This window comes from Rattus norvegicus, chromosome Y (assembly GCF_021556685.1).
Source record: "Rattus norvegicus strain SHRSP/BbbUtx chromosome Y, alternate assembly SHRSP_T2T, whole genome shotgun sequence".
NCBI classification, from domain to species: Eukaryota; Metazoa; Chordata; class Mammalia; order Rodentia; family Muridae; genus Rattus; species Rattus norvegicus.
In genome coordinates, this window is record NC_141555.1 from 44,639,806 (window position 1) to 44,656,620 (window position 16,815).

General features: G+C 42.0%; 1 protein-coding gene across 3 annotated transcripts; it reads left to right on the forward strand.

Annotated features, from left to right (window-relative positions):
- The first annotated feature begins 3,580 nt into the window (after nucleotides 1-3,580).
- LOC134484427 (Y-linked testis-specific protein 1-like) lies at nucleotides 3,581-16,447 on the forward strand. Of its 3 annotated transcripts, XR_015647296.1 has the most exons (4): nucleotides 3,602-3,776; nucleotides 4,811-5,683; nucleotides 5,763-5,931; nucleotides 14,785-16,447. XR_015647296.1 is itself a non-coding variant. In XM_087601303.1 (3 exons), the coding sequence occupies exon 2, from the start codon at nucleotides 4,888-4,890 to the stop codon at nucleotides 5,680-5,682; it is 795 nt and encodes a 264-aa protein (XP_087457429.1). In that variant the 5' UTR covers nucleotides 3,581-3,776; nucleotides 4,856-4,887; the 3' UTR covers nucleotide 5,683; nucleotides 5,763-5,839.
- The last annotated feature ends 368 nt before the right edge of the window (nucleotides 16,448-16,815 follow it).

Genomic DNA, 16,815 nt, shown 5'->3' on the forward strand with positions numbered 1-16,815 from the left:
AACTTTAATTTTGCTATAGTTATGAGTTGTAATGTAAATGTCTGGAATACAGCATATATGATATGTGACTCCTGTGCAAGGGCAATTTGTGCTCCCAAAGCGGTCTCAATCCAAGGATTAAGGACCACTGATCTGGACTTAGTGGGATGCCCTTACCGACGTAGATGGGTTTCCCAGTGTTGGTGGGGAGGAGTCTCCATCCCTTGAAGGCAAAGGATCTTCCAAGATCAGACTTTTTCCTGGGTCCCTCTATAATAGTGGACACACTCTTGATGGTTACTGATGTATCAAGTGACTCCAGGCAGTTTTCTTTCACATCCTCGAAGATGAGGATTCTAAAAAGGGTTCTGCTAGACAAAAGCAGTGGCTGAATCTATCCCTCGTGATCTTTCCCTTTCCCTAATGGCTCCTTGTCCACAAAAGGCCAACAGTAGATGTCTGAGTCCATTCTAAGCTGCAACTTTCCAATCTACACTCTTCCTCTGTGCTGTTTCTTTAACAAAGAGCACACATGCTAAACCTGAACCCATCTTGTCTTCAGTCAGCACTAACAACCTAGTCCTCTCTGCCAGCTATGCTTTCCCATATGACCCAGCTGCTCACAATTCTGAGGCACGTTCATGCTTCTATGGACAAACAGAATGGCACCGATTGGCTAGTGTATAATGACACAGATTCTGTATTATTATGATTCAGAAACCTGTAAATACAAGATGAAGAGACCATCGGCAGAGGAAGGAGTTCTTGTGGGATGTTGTCACCACAGAAGGGATCCAGGGGGCTAGGAATAAAAGAGAGGGAGCCAAACTCCTTTTTCATAATTTAACCTTTTTCCACAATAGCATCATTAATGGATCTTTATTTGTAGGTTGCATCCCTCTTGACCTAATCAATTCTTCACAACTACATTCCCACTGGGGATTAATCTTCAGAAAATAACTGTTGGGCGATCACATTCAAACCAGAGATGATGGTGAATATTTGGAAATCTATAGTGGGGGTGGGTATTATTCTTCCCACGTGGTGTACCCTTAAGATCTCTAACTACCTCCTTCCCCACAGTAGCCTCACTGAATGACATGAATTCCGGGTTATTAATGAGGTACAGAAACCAAAGCTCATTGCCATATCCTGTCACAAGTATCAAGCTTGCAACAGCAAGAGCCCAGTGGGAAGGAAAATATGAATAAATTTTATGGTATCTCTAAAGTATAAACCCCCAATTTAATCAAAACATTGTTTTAGACTCAGCTCTCTTATATCGATATTCTTTAAATGTACAAGTCAGTGGGCTTGCTTGTGACTCCTAGTACAGGTTTATACTGTACATTAGCCATCTTCTTTCTCACAACTCACCACCATTTCCACCTGCACACACACACACACACACACACACACACACACACATACACACACACATACACACACACACACCCTGCTGCTCCCCTTCCTTTTCCTAAATGCCCAATTTCACATAATATCCCTTATTAAAATCTAAATTTTGCAATCATCTGTTTGAGTCTGGCTTGTTTCACTTAACATACTGTATTTTACAGTTCCATCCATTTTTCTGAGAACAAAACCCTTTGCTCTTACACATAGATGAAAATCACATCAATGTATATCAACTTTTTTAAGCCATTCATCCAGTGATCAACAGCTAAGGTTATTCCAATGGCTTGTCTATTGCACACAGTGTGGCAATCAGAATGGATGTGCAGGGGTCCTGGTTAGTTTTTATTGTCAGTTTGACTCAACCTGGGAAAAAGGAGCCTCAGTTGAAGAATTGCCTCCATCAGAACGTCCTTTGGCCACATTTGTAAGGAATTTTTTTTGATGGTTGATGTAGAATTGTCTAGCCCACTAGGCATAGTGTCATCCCCTATGAAGGTGGCCCTGGGTTGTATGAGAAGGAGAGAAAGCTGAGTAGGTCATGGATAGCAATCCAGTACTCAGCATTTCTAAGTTGTCTTTGCTTCCTTTCCTGCCTCTAGAGTCCTGCCTGAGTTCCTGCCCCTACTTCGCTCAGTAACAGACTGGTACTTAGAAGCCTAGAGTGTGAAAATTTTCCTCCTCAAGTTGATGGCTATGTTGAGATTATTCTTCTTGTTGCCTACTTGTTCTTCACTTTTTTGAAAGTTCTGTCTGTTTAATGTTCTTAAAATGATATCACATGTTTTCTCATGGGCTCTCTGTCTCTCACCATGTCTCTCTCTGTCTCTGTCTCTGTCTCTCTCTGTATTTGTGTGTTTGAGTGTGTATATGTGTATGTTTGTGTGTGTGTTTGTGTGTGCATGTGTGTGTTTGTGTGTGTATGTATGTGTGTGTGTTTGTGTTTCTATGAGTGTTTCTGTGTGTATGTGCGTATGTTTGTGTATGTGTGTGTTTATGTGTGTGTATGTGTGTGTGTGTGTGTGTGCTTTCCAGGGTTAAAAAAAATCCCCAATGCTTTAAATCTCTGCAGGTGCCTAGAGAAGGAAGATTAAGGGGAGAGAGGGGGGAAATTCATGTCATTTGAGTTAACCCCACATTGAGGTCAGCCACATAGTCGACCAACAGTCACATAATGGCAGAGTAGTCATAAGAGCAGAGAGAGAGTAAAACTCAAAGTGTGAAAGAAAATGTGCTTAAAACTACGATAGAAGGAGAAAAAGAAGACGGTGCACTTAGAAAATTGGACAGATTTTAAAAAGCTGCCATATGTTGTTAAGCTCTAAGTACATTTAAAAAAATTATAATGTTAAAGTGGAAGGGAATTATTGGGAAGAGGGAAGGGATGGTCAGAGTGTAGTGGGGACAGGGGAGGGTTCTGAAAAGAATCCTTTTGAAGATCTGAAGAACTATGTGACACAAACAATTAAAGTGGCCTGTAATTTACAGGTAAATTCCATACTTACCTGGATCCAGTATTCTGTCTACCCATATTTCAAAAACAAAATTACCTCATCTATTTCATCCTGTTTTACTGCATTTGATCTAATAAATTCCTTGTAATCAGAAGTGCTGATAAATTTTAAAGACATTTAAAATATGACTGGTTGATATTGGGTTTGTGATAAGTTTATTCCGACTTTGGAAGCAGGTCCAGGAGCTAATTTTTCCTCGCTCTTTGCAAATAATCCATAATTCATGATTGCCATTGTCTTCAATACAAGGTATTTAATCTTGTCAAATTCCAGCTTTGTTTCAATAAAAATGGCCCTCCTCTAATTGTGGGTTTTGATAGAGCTAATTTTGTTGTTCTATCCTGTGTGCTGCCTCGGAAAGAGAGCCTAGCAATATTTCTGATACGGAGAATAACTTAAAGTTAACCAAAGAAAACATAGGAGCTGGGAAAATAACCACCAAGGATGTTGGTGACTCAGAAACCAAAGAGTTTTTCAGAAAAATAAAAAGCATGAAAAGAGCTACTTGGGCAGACTGTGACTCGAGTCATCAGAATATTTGGGTGGGGACTTTATTTTGGTTCACCAGGAGGCTACATGAGAAGCTAAAACCTAGATGCTGGAAGTTTCTAAGCGTAACTAGGGAAGGAACAGGCCTGAGAGGGGTTCTATGACGTAAGCAGAGCCTGGATGATGTCACAGAGCACAAGGGCGGAGGTTGCGCATCTCTTCCACTTGGAGGCGCTAGACTACTTTGAAGGTGGGTTCACTATCTTCGGAGCGGGGTGTGAAAGCTAGTTCAGCTCCTGAACCCCACAACTGTTCAACAACCTATTGGTGCCTGACCGGTTTCAGAAGACAGAATCTGGACGACTAGGACATTTTCTTTTGGTAAATACGTTTATGAAGATAACTGGGACCCTTGTAGCACAGAAAGCTAAAAGTTTTCCCTCGTACAGCAAGTAACCTTACGTTCCAATGTCTTCCACGTTTGAGAGCCAGGCAGATGGTCTAGGCTAGTCAGTCTCCGGAGTTTATTATTCTTTGCTAACAATATCTAATTCAAAATTCTACTAAAATGCCAAAGCTCCTCTCTGTGCCTGTGTATTTTTGGAGAAAATATTTCTTTTTTTTTTTTTTTTTTTTTTTTTTATGGAGCTGAGGAACCCAGGGCCCTGTGCTTGCTACGCAACTGCTCTACCACTGAGTTAAATCCCAACCCCAGTAGATATTATTTCTAAAAGGCTATTGTTGCCTACACAAAAGACTCTTGTTGCGGTCGAAAATGCAACAGCTTCGGGGAATAAACCTGGGTCTGGGTCAGGATGCACAGTAGAGAAAGCCAGTGGACTGCTGTGCTTTGTCTCTGGGCAGATACTTGTGGATGTTGCCAAATAGCTCATAGTTAGAGGGTAGGGAAGGGGTGTGGCCACCCTTCTGGCTCCTTTGCTATCCTTTCTCTGTTCTGCTTGCTTAAAGTGGGGACAAGGATACTTAATCCCACACTGACCTAGCCATTCAAGGAGATGTTCCTCAGCATAGGCAAAGTGCCTCGGGCTGAAGAAATATGTCTAAATATGTTATTCTGAGCTGTAGAGAACCATTTTTTCATTTTCCTTTGAACTTTAGATTTTGATTTATGAGATTGGGTTTTTCTGTGGGTAGTTTTGTCTATCCTGGAACTAATTCTGTAGACCAGCCTGCCCTTGATCTCACAGAGGTCTGCTTCCCTCTGCTTCTGGAGTGCTGGAATTAAAGGTGTGCTCCACCATTGCCCAGCACTTCTATGAACTTCTGATTATGACAGCATTAGATTCAGAGGCTCAAACCTGTTTACCATCGCTTTCCTCACCTGCTCCAAAGTTCTCATAGACAAGAGCCTTGGTCCAGCACCCTCCCCAACCCCACCCCCATTGTTATTGCAGGTACTCATATGACAGAGGTACCAGCTTTGTCTCTGGTTTAAGCAGGTGAGCTCTTCAAACCCAGGCCATGGGAAAGTATGAAGCCTGAACGCAGAACAATAGCCACAAGACAGTGGACCAGGAGTACCATGGCCTACCAAACTCGGTCTACAGCCAAGAAGAAGAGGGTGTCTGTGAGGAGGATGAGCACACCATCCTTCCAGAAGCGGAAGAGGAAGAGGCCTTCTCCCCAGTCCCTGGGGAACATTGTGGGGTGCAGAATTTCACACGGATGGAAGGAAGGTGATGAGCCCGTTACCCAATGGAAGGCCATAGTTCTAGATCAACTGCCAACAAATCCCTCTCTCTATCTGGTCAAGTATGATGGAGTTGATTGTGTCTATGGACTGGCACTTCACAGTGATGAGAGGATTTTAAAGCTTAAGGTCTTGACTCACAAAGTTGTGTTTCCTCAAGTGAAAGACGCCCATCTCGCAAGTGCCATGGTTGGCCGTGCTGTGGAGCATAAATTTGAGGGCAAACATGGCTCTAAGGACAACTGGAGGGGGGTGGTCCTAGCCCAGGTGCCAATCATGAAGGACTGGTTTTACATCACCTATGAGAAAGATCCAGTCCTATATATCTATCAACTCCTGGATGATTACACAGAAGGTAATCTCTGTATCATTCCAGAGATTTCGCCAGCAGAGGTGAAGTCAGAAGTTGGCAGCGACATCTTAACAGGTCAATGTGTGCAATTCACCAGAAGTGACGGGTCCAAAAAGATCAGCAAAGTCATTTACCAAGTTCTAGCCAAGCCTTCCGTGTACTTCATCAAGTTTGATGGCGACGTCCACATCTATGTCTATAATCTGATGGAAAAGATCCGTTAAGGTGAAATTCACAAAGTGAGGGGACATATATGGGGAATTTATAGGATTGGGGTGAAAATGTTTGTTTTTCTTTGTTTCAGATACCCAATGGCCTTTGACAACCCCAGTATCTTTTCCAGTGGAATTTGTTTTTGCTCTAAAAATTAAAATGTGTGATGTGACGTGTTGTGTATGCACACTTTTGTGGAGGAGACTGGCTGTGGTGGATGGAACATTGAGAGGAAGCCGGAAAGTTCAAGGCTGTGAACAGTAAGTATAATGTCACATACACTAAAACAAACAGGATTAGGCTGGTCTGGTCTTTAGGGAGAGGAAAAAACTGGAGATAAGGCTTAGAGGAGCAGGGATGGCACAAGGAAAAAAAAAAAGATGGATGTTTAGGAAGCAGTGGAGAGGGGCCAGAAATAGATAGACTCTCTGAGGGGAAGTTTGAGGGAGAAACAGATAGTTGGGGAAAGAGTGGGAGGTAACAGAGAGGTGGTCTTGGAACTCAAGGGGAAACCCAATAAACTGATCCAAGCAGACTCAGAATCAGAGAAGATCAGGGATTGTTTGACTAAAAAAACCTAATGAAACCTGTTTCTCATATGTAGATGTATTATTTTTATTTATCTGGGTAGGGCAAGGAATGAATACAGGAGACCACAGTGACAAGAATAGTCAGGTCCCCTGGAGCTGATATTAAAGGTGGTTGGGAGCCATCGGACATGAGCTCAAAGAACAAATCCCAGTCCTCTTTCAAAGCAGATGAACTCTTAATCCATTGGTTATCTCTGAAGGCCCCTAAAGTCATCTTTTTAAATAAATCCAACCTTCACATGCAGAGAAGAGACCAGGATGAGGGTAAGAAAGAATAAATTGATGGTGATGTGGAAGAAAGACTAAAGAACACATGTGGGAGTTGAGGATACTGAGGGACGAAGGAATTCCAAGATGGAGTTCTCAAAAAGTGAAGCAGAAGACCCAGGAAGAACAGAAAGGGTCTCGAATGAGTTGAACTTGGGCCACATCCATATTGGTCTCTTTGCTTCCTTAAAGAACAGCCAAGCTATCACTACAGAGGGTGGATGTGAGGTGGTGGCTTCCCCAGAGGACATTTTGACGAGGATAACTCAAGAATAGTGAATGCCAAATTAAGTTTATATCTATCGATTCCTGAAAGTGCCATAAAGCCCATTATTTTGTATGATCAGTAAAAAGAAATTTAAAAAAGAACATGAGGATGCCATGAGCTTATGTCAGGTATTACGTGGATCCTTTGTTTAGCTTCCCTGAGCACTGTTAGACTCTGTTGGATCCTGTAATATTTTTGAGGTCTCTTCTGAATGCCCCTAGATGACCACAAAGGGCTCCTGCACTGGCTTATCTTGCCTGACTCTCCTTCGACTGGATGGCTTCCTACAGACCTCTGGGCCCTTTTACCTTATCTAGCCCCAGGAAGTTCCCATCTTTTACTCACATGAAAGCTTATCCTCAGAAAACTCTTGATGGTGCATCCAATGCAGAGGTGCTGATCTCTCCTATGCCATTTGCCGTGACGTTAAAATGCTTTGCGGTTCCTGACCATGTAGCTCTCTCCTCCTGAGAAGCCCCTGTGCACTCCATGGGGACTCTCTGAGCCACATCTACACTCCAAGTGTTTCTTTGTAGGCAACCTTACCTTCTACTCATTCATTGCTGTTTCTTCTCTCAAGAATAAGTTTCTCATTGTAGGACTTGAAAATATTTTCTATCGTTGATTAATTCTGCTGTTTGGAATTTTTATACTGGCTGGTTGTCTACCAGTTTCATTTCTGCGAAAAGACACCATGACCAATGCAACTTATAAGGGATAAAATTTTCTGGGGGGGGGTTCTATTTTTTTCAGAGTTGGGGATCATACCCAGGGCCTTGGGCTTCCTTGGCAAGCGCTCTACAACTGAGGTAAATCCCAAACCCCAAGGGACAACATTTAATTAGGGCAGGCTTTCAGGTTCAGAAGTTCAGCCTATTTTCATCAAGGCAGGAATCATGGAAGCGTCTAGGCAGACATGTTGTTGGAGAAGCATATCACCCCCACAGTGATATGCTTCCTCCAACAACACCACACCTACTCCCACAAGGCCACACCTGCTACTTGTGCCACACTTACCATGGGAAAATCACATTCTAAACACCACCCTGATTTTATGCCAACTTGAAACAAGCTAGAGTCATCAGAGAAGAGGGTGCCTCATTTGAGAACATGCCTGTATAAGATCCAAATGTAGGGCATTTTCTTAGTGATTTGTGGGGGAGGGCACAGCCCACTGTGAGCGGCACCATTCCTAGGCTGGTGGTCCGGGTTCAATAAGAAAGCAAGCTAAGCAAGACATGAGGAGCAAGACAGTCAGAAGTGCCACTCCATAGCCTCTGCCTCAGTTCCTGCCTCCAGAATCCTGCCTGTTTGAGTTCCTGTCCCAACTTCCTTTGGTGATGAGCAGCAATGTAGAAGTGTAAGCTGAATAAACCTTCTCTCCCTAACTTGCTCTTTTGGTCACAATGTTTCCTTACAACAATAGAAACCCTAAGTAAGACAATGTCTTATAGAAACATTGTATCTCGTAGAGCCACAGACTCTTACCTCATAACCACAAATAGAAAGGTATAGACACTTTGTTTTAATTTAAAGGTAAGGGTTGCTCATGTACTGATCTGTGAAGTTCTAGTTTGCTTCCTTCTCTCGGTGATGAATGTCATGATCAAAACTACCTTGCGTAGGAAAGGGTTATTTGCCTTACAGGTTAGAGACCATCACTGAGGGAAACCAGAACAGGAGCTTGAAGCGGTAACAAGGACACTGTTTGTTGGCTTGCCCACTGTCTCAGTCATTGTTCTGTTGCTGTGAAGAGACACCATAGTCAGGGCAACTGCTATAAATGAAATTATGTAATTGGAGGATAAATTACAATTTCAGAAGTCTGGTCCATCATAATGGCAGGGAGCAGAACACTGGAGAAATAGAGAACTACTGCTTTGTAAGCAGAGAGAGAGAGCGAGAGAGAGAGAGAGAGAGAGAGAGAGAGAGAGAGAGAGAGAGAGAAATTCTGGGAAAGCACTGGGCTCTGGAAAAATCAAACACCACCCATGTCAACACACCCACTTCCTCCAATGAGGCCACACGTCTTAATGCTTCTAATCCTTGAAAATTTTGTCACTCCCTGTTAACTAAATATTCAAATATATGACTGTGGGAGCCTTTCTTATTCAAACCGCCACACTCCCCATGTCTTGCTCCATTACTATTTCTTACAGCCTAAAAGGCTATTCTTTTTATACATGACTACTGATGAACTTGCCCACAATGGTGGGCCCTTCCACAATAATCATTAATAAAGAAAATGTTCCATAGACTTACCCAAAGACTAACTATTGGAGGCAGTTCTTGAATTGTTCTCTCTTCTAAGTTGACTCCAGATTGTCAAATTGGGGGAAAAAAAGAGAGAGAGAGAGACCCATCACCGTAATGTTTCTCTTACTCCATGTTACATACTCACCACCAGACACTCTCTTCTCTCAGTGTATAGACCCACTTCCCTGTATGGCAGAACTGAAGAGTAACTACTGTCACCAACATGAATACTTGAGTATATATGACAAGAAATGAATACATTCTACAGCTCAAAACGCCAAGCAAAAGCATTTTAGTGTGTGCTACACTTACTGGGAGACTGTCAGTCACTAGCCATTTAATGGCTCACAGTGGACCACAGAACCAAAAAGTAACAACCTACATATCATCTCCTCTCAGCAGGAGACAAAACCCTTTCTCAAAACCCATGAATATATCTGTACGCTTAGATTTTTTCAAAACCTACTTTATTTAGGGTTCTAAAACACTTCAAACACCCTTCTAGCCCACCAACCAGAGGTAAGAGAGATAGAAAGTTGATAGGAAAAGGTTGAGAGTTGTGGACCTATTTAGAAGTAATTCTTTGGGGTAACTCCAATCTTCATTGTGCAGTACTGTCCAATAGGAGATGCAAAAAATGAATCAGTAGCAGTGCTTTGATCTGGCAGAGACCACAAGTCTCTAAGAAACCAAAAGAAGCAGCAGAAGCATTCAGAATCAGCCCGAATAGCTCAGGTTCTTTTGTGCATTTATCATTGCGGAACGAAGACTATCGAAGACCATTGAAGCCTTGCTGGTGTAGCAATGTAAAAATGTCATCTCCCTGTCTGTGGGATTTCATTTATGTTCTTCATAAACATCCTGTCCCCATTCAAGCGTGTGCTCCAGCGAAATATCATATGCCTTCTCATGTGTCTGCTTCAGCAAAATATCCTCTACTAACATAGCTTCCAGAAAAAAACCTTGTGACAAAAGTGAGTTTCCAAAGAAAATAAATTTTTTCCACTTCATCTAGTCTTATCTCCCACTTGGCCATGACATCTCAAAACATATTATGGCAGTCTTGCAAGGCTCCTAGGCCTCAGCTCCATCACCAACTGTAGCTTCTGCAACTGAACTCCGTGAAACTCATCCCCTTTTATGAGCACAACCTTCAGTTATCCCCGCAAACATTGTGCTCTCTCCATCTTTGCTCTCAGCCAATAGCTGTCCAACTAACAGCCAACTAGGCTGTGACCAGAAAAACCCTCATCAAGAAAGCCAATGAATTTGACATGATTTTTTTTTCCCTGATGGAATGGAGTGTTCTGCCTGTATGGTTAACCTGGTGTCTGAGTCATCTGTAATAAAACCCACTGCTATTAAGATCAAAATCACAGGAACTATGACAAATAGCAAATCACACGACAAGCATCATAGTTCTCCAAGCCTTTTCTGCAGCCTTATTGAAGTATAATGTACATACTTAAAAATCCATTTATTTTAAGTGTGTATTTTAATGATTTTATAGCAAAATTTATAGCTTCCTTCCCTTTTTTAATACTCATTTCCCACTATTTCATACGATATCGAAGTCTATTAAAAACACAGAAGTGAAGTCAGGAGAACAACAAGAGGAGGAAGCAGGAGGTTCTTGATTTGCTAAGACAACAGATACATTGGCAGAATCGTCTGGATAAAACCACTTGGGATACATTGGGTCTTCTCTTAGAGTGCAGCCTCCAGAAATAGAGTTTAAAGGATTAAGTCATGGGTCCTCCTACATCATATCCAGACATGACCTGGTATGGTCAGCATCACTTTGGCCACTTTCATGTTAATCCCATTCATCACTCTTACAAGTTGCCTAGCAACTCACATAGTTAACAAACTTATTTGGTTCATGGTTTCATAGGTTTCAGTCCATGGTCACATGATCATGAAAGGGTCACGATAGAGCTCAACTGCTAATCCCACTGGCATCCAGGAAGCATCAACATAGGAAGAGACCAAGAACAAAAAACACCCTCCAAGACATGTCGCAAATGACTAAGTTCCTTAATTTCATATCTCCCAGTTTCCTGCCACCTTCATACACATCCATCAACAGATGAACTCATTGATTACAGCACACAGGGTCCAATTGCTTTTCATAGTCCCACCTTTGAACATTGTACTGGGACAATGTGTATCTTAAACCCATAGGGTAGGGCCAGAAGGTTGTGTCAGAGGTCTAAACTTCACTTCACTTTAGAAACAGCTGGGTAGGTTTCTCAAAGTCTCCTATTTCTTTCTGGTACTGAGCTACACCATGTCTGCATGGCAGCATTTTGTCTGCAATCAATTGTAAAGACGCCCCCCACCATGTGTTGGTTTGAATGTAAAATGGGACATCACTAATATAGACACACAAGTATATACACAGACTAAAAGTGAGAGGCAAAAAGGGAAGGAGTTGAGTCTTAGGAACCCTCAAGGAAGAGGGAGTGGAAATATAAGATACAGATGTTATCGAGAACCAGAACAAAGCATTGTCTTCTATACAAGACAGGACCACTAGCCTCAGCCCTAGCTGTCAGGAAAGGGAGAGTCAGTTTTCTACAAACATAAAGATGGTGATAAGCTGGGCAGGCTCCAGTGGCTTGCCCAATGCCCATGAATTTATGGGCAGCATAAATGACTTTAGTGGGTTATTACAGAGGGGAGAAAGAGAGCTTGAATTTGGGAAAAGGAATTAGGTGTATATGGAACTGGGAGGAGTTGGGAAGAGAAGTGAGAAGTAAATTCTATCATTATATAATGTACAAAGTTCTCAAGGAACTAATAAAAGTGGTTTTTAAAATACCATATCTGTACTGAACACATACAAACCATTTCTTTACATCTCCTAAATAACAGCCCCTCATTATTTCATTTCATTAAGTACAAAAGTAATTCAGAGATTATTTAAAATGTAGGAGGATCTGGGGAGACAGCAGAGGGGTAAAGCCAAGTGTGTGGTCACACTTGCAAATACCAGTGATTGGTATGGGAACAGGAGGATGATGGTGGCTTCCTGAAAGTGAGCCTCACCTCAGGTTCAGCAAGGGACCCTGTCACAAGGTAATAAAGTAGGTAGTGAAGTAGCAGAACACGCTCTACACTCCCGCAGCCTCTGAACTTACATGTCTCTATGAACACACGCCCACACACACACACACACACACACACACACACACACACACACACATATATATATATATATATATATATATATATATATGACTAGAGTATACAAGCGGCTTGCATAGGTTATGTGCAAATGCAGTGTTGTTTTATCCAAGGAACCTGAGGAGTTTTGGATCATTGGGAGTCCTGGGGCCAACTCTCAGAGGACACGATATATCTCCTTATTGTGATAACGAATCCTTTGTTGAGTGTGTGTCAGTGACTCCACACAATTCTCCTCCTCTAGGTTCCTGTGTATCACAGAGAATGATCTGGAAATACTGAAACAAATATAAACTAAAGGCTTTGTTGGGGTCTCTATGCTTGTGTTAAAATCATATTTATCACATTTTATTAAATGGAAGGGAAATCTTTAGCTCCCAGGAACAATACACTCAATCATGTTGGCTTCTGTTTTATCCCATTATGAATAGCATTTAATTGCACATCAATAGCTTCCCATGCTTTGAACTAAATCAGGATGAAGGGATATGTTTCCATAACTTCTATGTGGATAATCAAGTAGAAAGGGGGGAAGTATGATGCCTTTGGCTTATGGGAGAGTTATGACTTGATTGGATACTTGTTATGCAAATAACCCTAACCTCTGAGAAAGGAAATGTAACGTTAAAATATACTACCAAATGGGATGGACACTCATTACTTGGTTTCTTTTAAAAGAAAAAAAAAACATACTTTAGGATTTTGAATAAGTGTGACGCTCAGAGGTTCAAATACTTGAATGTGTTTGGATTCCAGTTTGTGGATTGTTCAGAACGGATTGGGAATTTAGTTTTGTTAAAAGAGATGTGTCAATGGGAGGTGGGGGCCCTGAGATTCAATAGCCCACCAGGCTTCTCTCTCTCTCCCTCCCTCTCTCCCTCTCCCTCTCCTTCTCCTTCTCCCTCTCCCTCTCCCTCTCCCTCTCCCTCTCCCTCTCCCTCTCCCTCTCCCTCTCCCTCTCTCTCTCTCTCATCTGGGGAGAAGGATGTGAGTTCTCAGGAACTACTCCAGCCATGCCTGCCTGCCTGCCAGCCTGCTACTATGGTGTCTACCATGATGGTCCATGGACTCACCCTCTGAAAATGTAAGACCATAAATAAATGTTTCCTGTCATAAATTGATTTGGTCACCGTGTCTCTTCACAGTAATAGAACAGTAACTAAGGCACACATATTCCTGTTTATTTTTCTAATCCTTCTGTTTTTATTTCATTAAAGTTACCTATTGTCCATTGAACAGTTTTATGAATAAGTTTCAAGTTTAAAGACAAATAGTGCCAAATAGGAAAAGCACTACTAGGAGGTTTGGCCTTGTTGGAGTGGGTGTGGCCTTGTTGGAGTAGGTGTGTCACTGTGGTCATGGGCTTTAAGACCCTAACTGTAGTGGCCTGAAAGCCAGTCTTCTAGCAGCCTTCAGAGGAAGATGTAGAACTCTCAGCTTCTCCTGCACCATGCCTGCCTAGATGCTGCCATGCTCCTGCCTTGATGATAATAGACTGAACATATGAAACTATAAGCCAGCCCCAACTAAATTTCCTTGTAAGACTTGAGTTGGTCATGGTTTCTTTTCATAGCAGTAAAACCCTAAGACATACATACATATATACATATACATATACACCTAGGTTTACACACACACACACACACACACCATTTACATGGATTTTAGATCTAGTCAGAGCCCCTGCAGTTTCATTGGTCCATCTGACACACGTGTTCATGGAACATGTCTCTCTCTGTTTCTTGTACTAGGAAGCACGTGGACAGCATCTGCAGACTCTCGTCATTTTACTTTATTCTCCACTTCACCCTTAGAAATCTCAACTTACAGAGAGGGGAAGATAAAATATAGCTCTTTTTTTCTGTGGGTAGCTTAAATCTCAAGTCACAAAGGAAAATAAATATAACAAGAAATAATAATAAATATCGAAACCGTGATGGGAAGTTCATATCCGTTCCCCTTAATGAATGCCAACTTTGGAAATTGGAATCCCCGATGAGATTAGACTTTTGAAAAATTCTAATTCTCATGAAGTCTTTGTATTTCTCTTTCCCTGAAAGGAACACCACTAGAAAAAGCCAGACGGTAGGTTGCTTTTGTCCTCAATTCAAATCAGAAATTTGATAATGAGCATAGAGGGGGCTCACTCCATGTTTACCAAAGAAGAAAGTAATATGAGGGTGGGAGAGACATCTAGAGAGCAGTTAGTGCCTTATTGGTATTAAAAATAAATCCAGAAGTCAAGAAATAATATTTGACAAAAGAAAAAACTAGGTTTTCATTAGGCAGAAATGTTTTAAAAATAGCATTCCTTTAAGTCATGGAAATAGGGGGTGGAGCAGGTCAGTCTGTAGATAAATAAAGTCATTGCCATCATAAAATTAAGAATAATGTGGATTTTTAATGGACTGAATAAAATTAGAAATTTTACCTTTCAAAGGGGAAAAATTTTGTTCCAGAGAGAGAGGGACAAAGGAGTGTACAAATTCATACTTGATTCTTTCAATAAATCTACCTGTAACTCATGTGTTTGTTGATATTAGGATTAAAACACAAATTGGATATCTCGACTTAAGAGTTTAACGTGTGTGAATAGCTGCCAGTGGAAAGACTTGTCCTTGGATTTCTCAAAAGGCATGAAAAAGCCACCGTGGAGTTACTGAATTTTGTTTCAAAGACTTTAGCTCCTTGTCTGCAGGGATGCAGAGCCTCAAAGGAAGGGCATGGGACCTCCTAAGAGGTAGCATCCAACAACTGAGGCCACAGAGAGAGGTAGCCTTTCTCAGAATATGGAGCTAGGAGAGCTAAAAAATGAATGCAACATATGGATCAAATCGCTGTAATAAAACGACGGCAGTCAGTTCACAGAGCGAGGCAGCTGTCAGCAACTCGGCCAAGAACTAAGAGAATTTGAAAAGATAATAACAACACAGAGTTCACAGAAGGCACTATAGACTCATGAGGTCTGCGATTTAATCCCATGTACTGTGGGCAGAGAAAACAATCCAAACCAGAGATCCCTCTTGCTCAGCCCAACCGAACGCTGTGCCGTGGAGCGGATGTCCCACGTCAAGGTCTCAACCTAGATGTTGGACGCCTTTGAGAAACCGGAACTAGTTCATTTAAGTGCAGACACCGGAAATGGCTCAAGTCTGCACCTTCATTGGAAGGAGAAAAAATAAGTCACACAGCATAGGAAGTAATCCTTGTCAGGGTCTGTATGAGGTCGGAAGTGTACGGCGCCCTGATCAATCAGTAAGCACTGCCTACACGTGTCCGTGAGCCCACACAAATGAGGAAATCATTTTTAAATTTAAACACAATTTCTAATAACTAGTAACTTTTAAGTGTCCAGTGTTAGCACAAGCTTCCAGATTATGTGGTTTCTCAGGCAGAACAACGCCGCAAAAGAAGTCAGTTTGAAACTTCGGAGGTTCCCACTATATGACAGCAAACTAAGAAAAGCATGGAGGGAAGGAGAAGGGGAGGGGGAGCAACAAGGGGAGGGGGAGGGGGAGAGAGGGAGACAGACACAGACACAGAAAGGGAGACAGACACAGAGACATACACACAGACACACACATGCAGAGATATACACGAAGACACACTCAGCCCAATTGAGGATTTATAGAAAGATAGCCATCTAAGGACCCGAATATTTGGTGCAAAATTAGGTGAGCTGTGTGGAGGAATGAGTGCCAACCAAATTTTGCAAGTTCTGCAGCCACCTGCATGTTTCCGCACCCCCTTAGCTGTCGGGGTATCGCATACATGGCTGTCACTCCTGCTTTCTTCATTTGTATTTTACTTTAAATCTCCCTTCTCCCCTACTCAATGTGGCCAGCGGTTTTCCATGTGGAAGGACTTCACAATGCACTGTGTTGAGGGAGGCAGGGAAAACAATTTCAAAATAGGCTCAGTGCTAGGGCAAACAGTACAAACAATCCATACTTCACCTCCCAAGGAGGGGCTCAAAGAATACAGAGGCTCTGGCTGGAGCACAGAGCCAAGCTTACAAAGTTATAGCCCACAGCATCACTGGGAACCAACCAGCAGCTCTCACTCAGCCCTCCATGCTAATGACTCATTCTCATCTCTTGAGACCAGAGGAAGACGCATTTGGAAGATCTTCTCCCTAAAAATGAGGCTTTTATGGAAACTCTTACGAAGCATAAGAACAATTTTTAATAGGAAAGCACACACACAGTAAAAAAAAAATAAATGGCAGATTTGACAGCCTTTTCTGTGATACCATCATGTACACACACACAGACACACACCAGAAGAATAGACCTACATAAAGGATATATTTCCAGGCACAGATATCTGTTGGGAGGAGTTTGACGTTCTAACAAACTTCAGCCAAGGACTCCATTCGGAAGTTCAGAAGGTCAAGACATTGGTTTACTCCTAGGAGCAGATCACTATCTATCTCACAGAACCTTTATGGAAAACAAAGGCAGATCACCCTAGAATGAGTTAAATAGAATCCCTTTCAAGGCTATTTAAGAAATTTGGAGCCAAACTCCACAGACAGTTAACAGCAAAGAAAGTTACCCATGACTGCAGTTTGT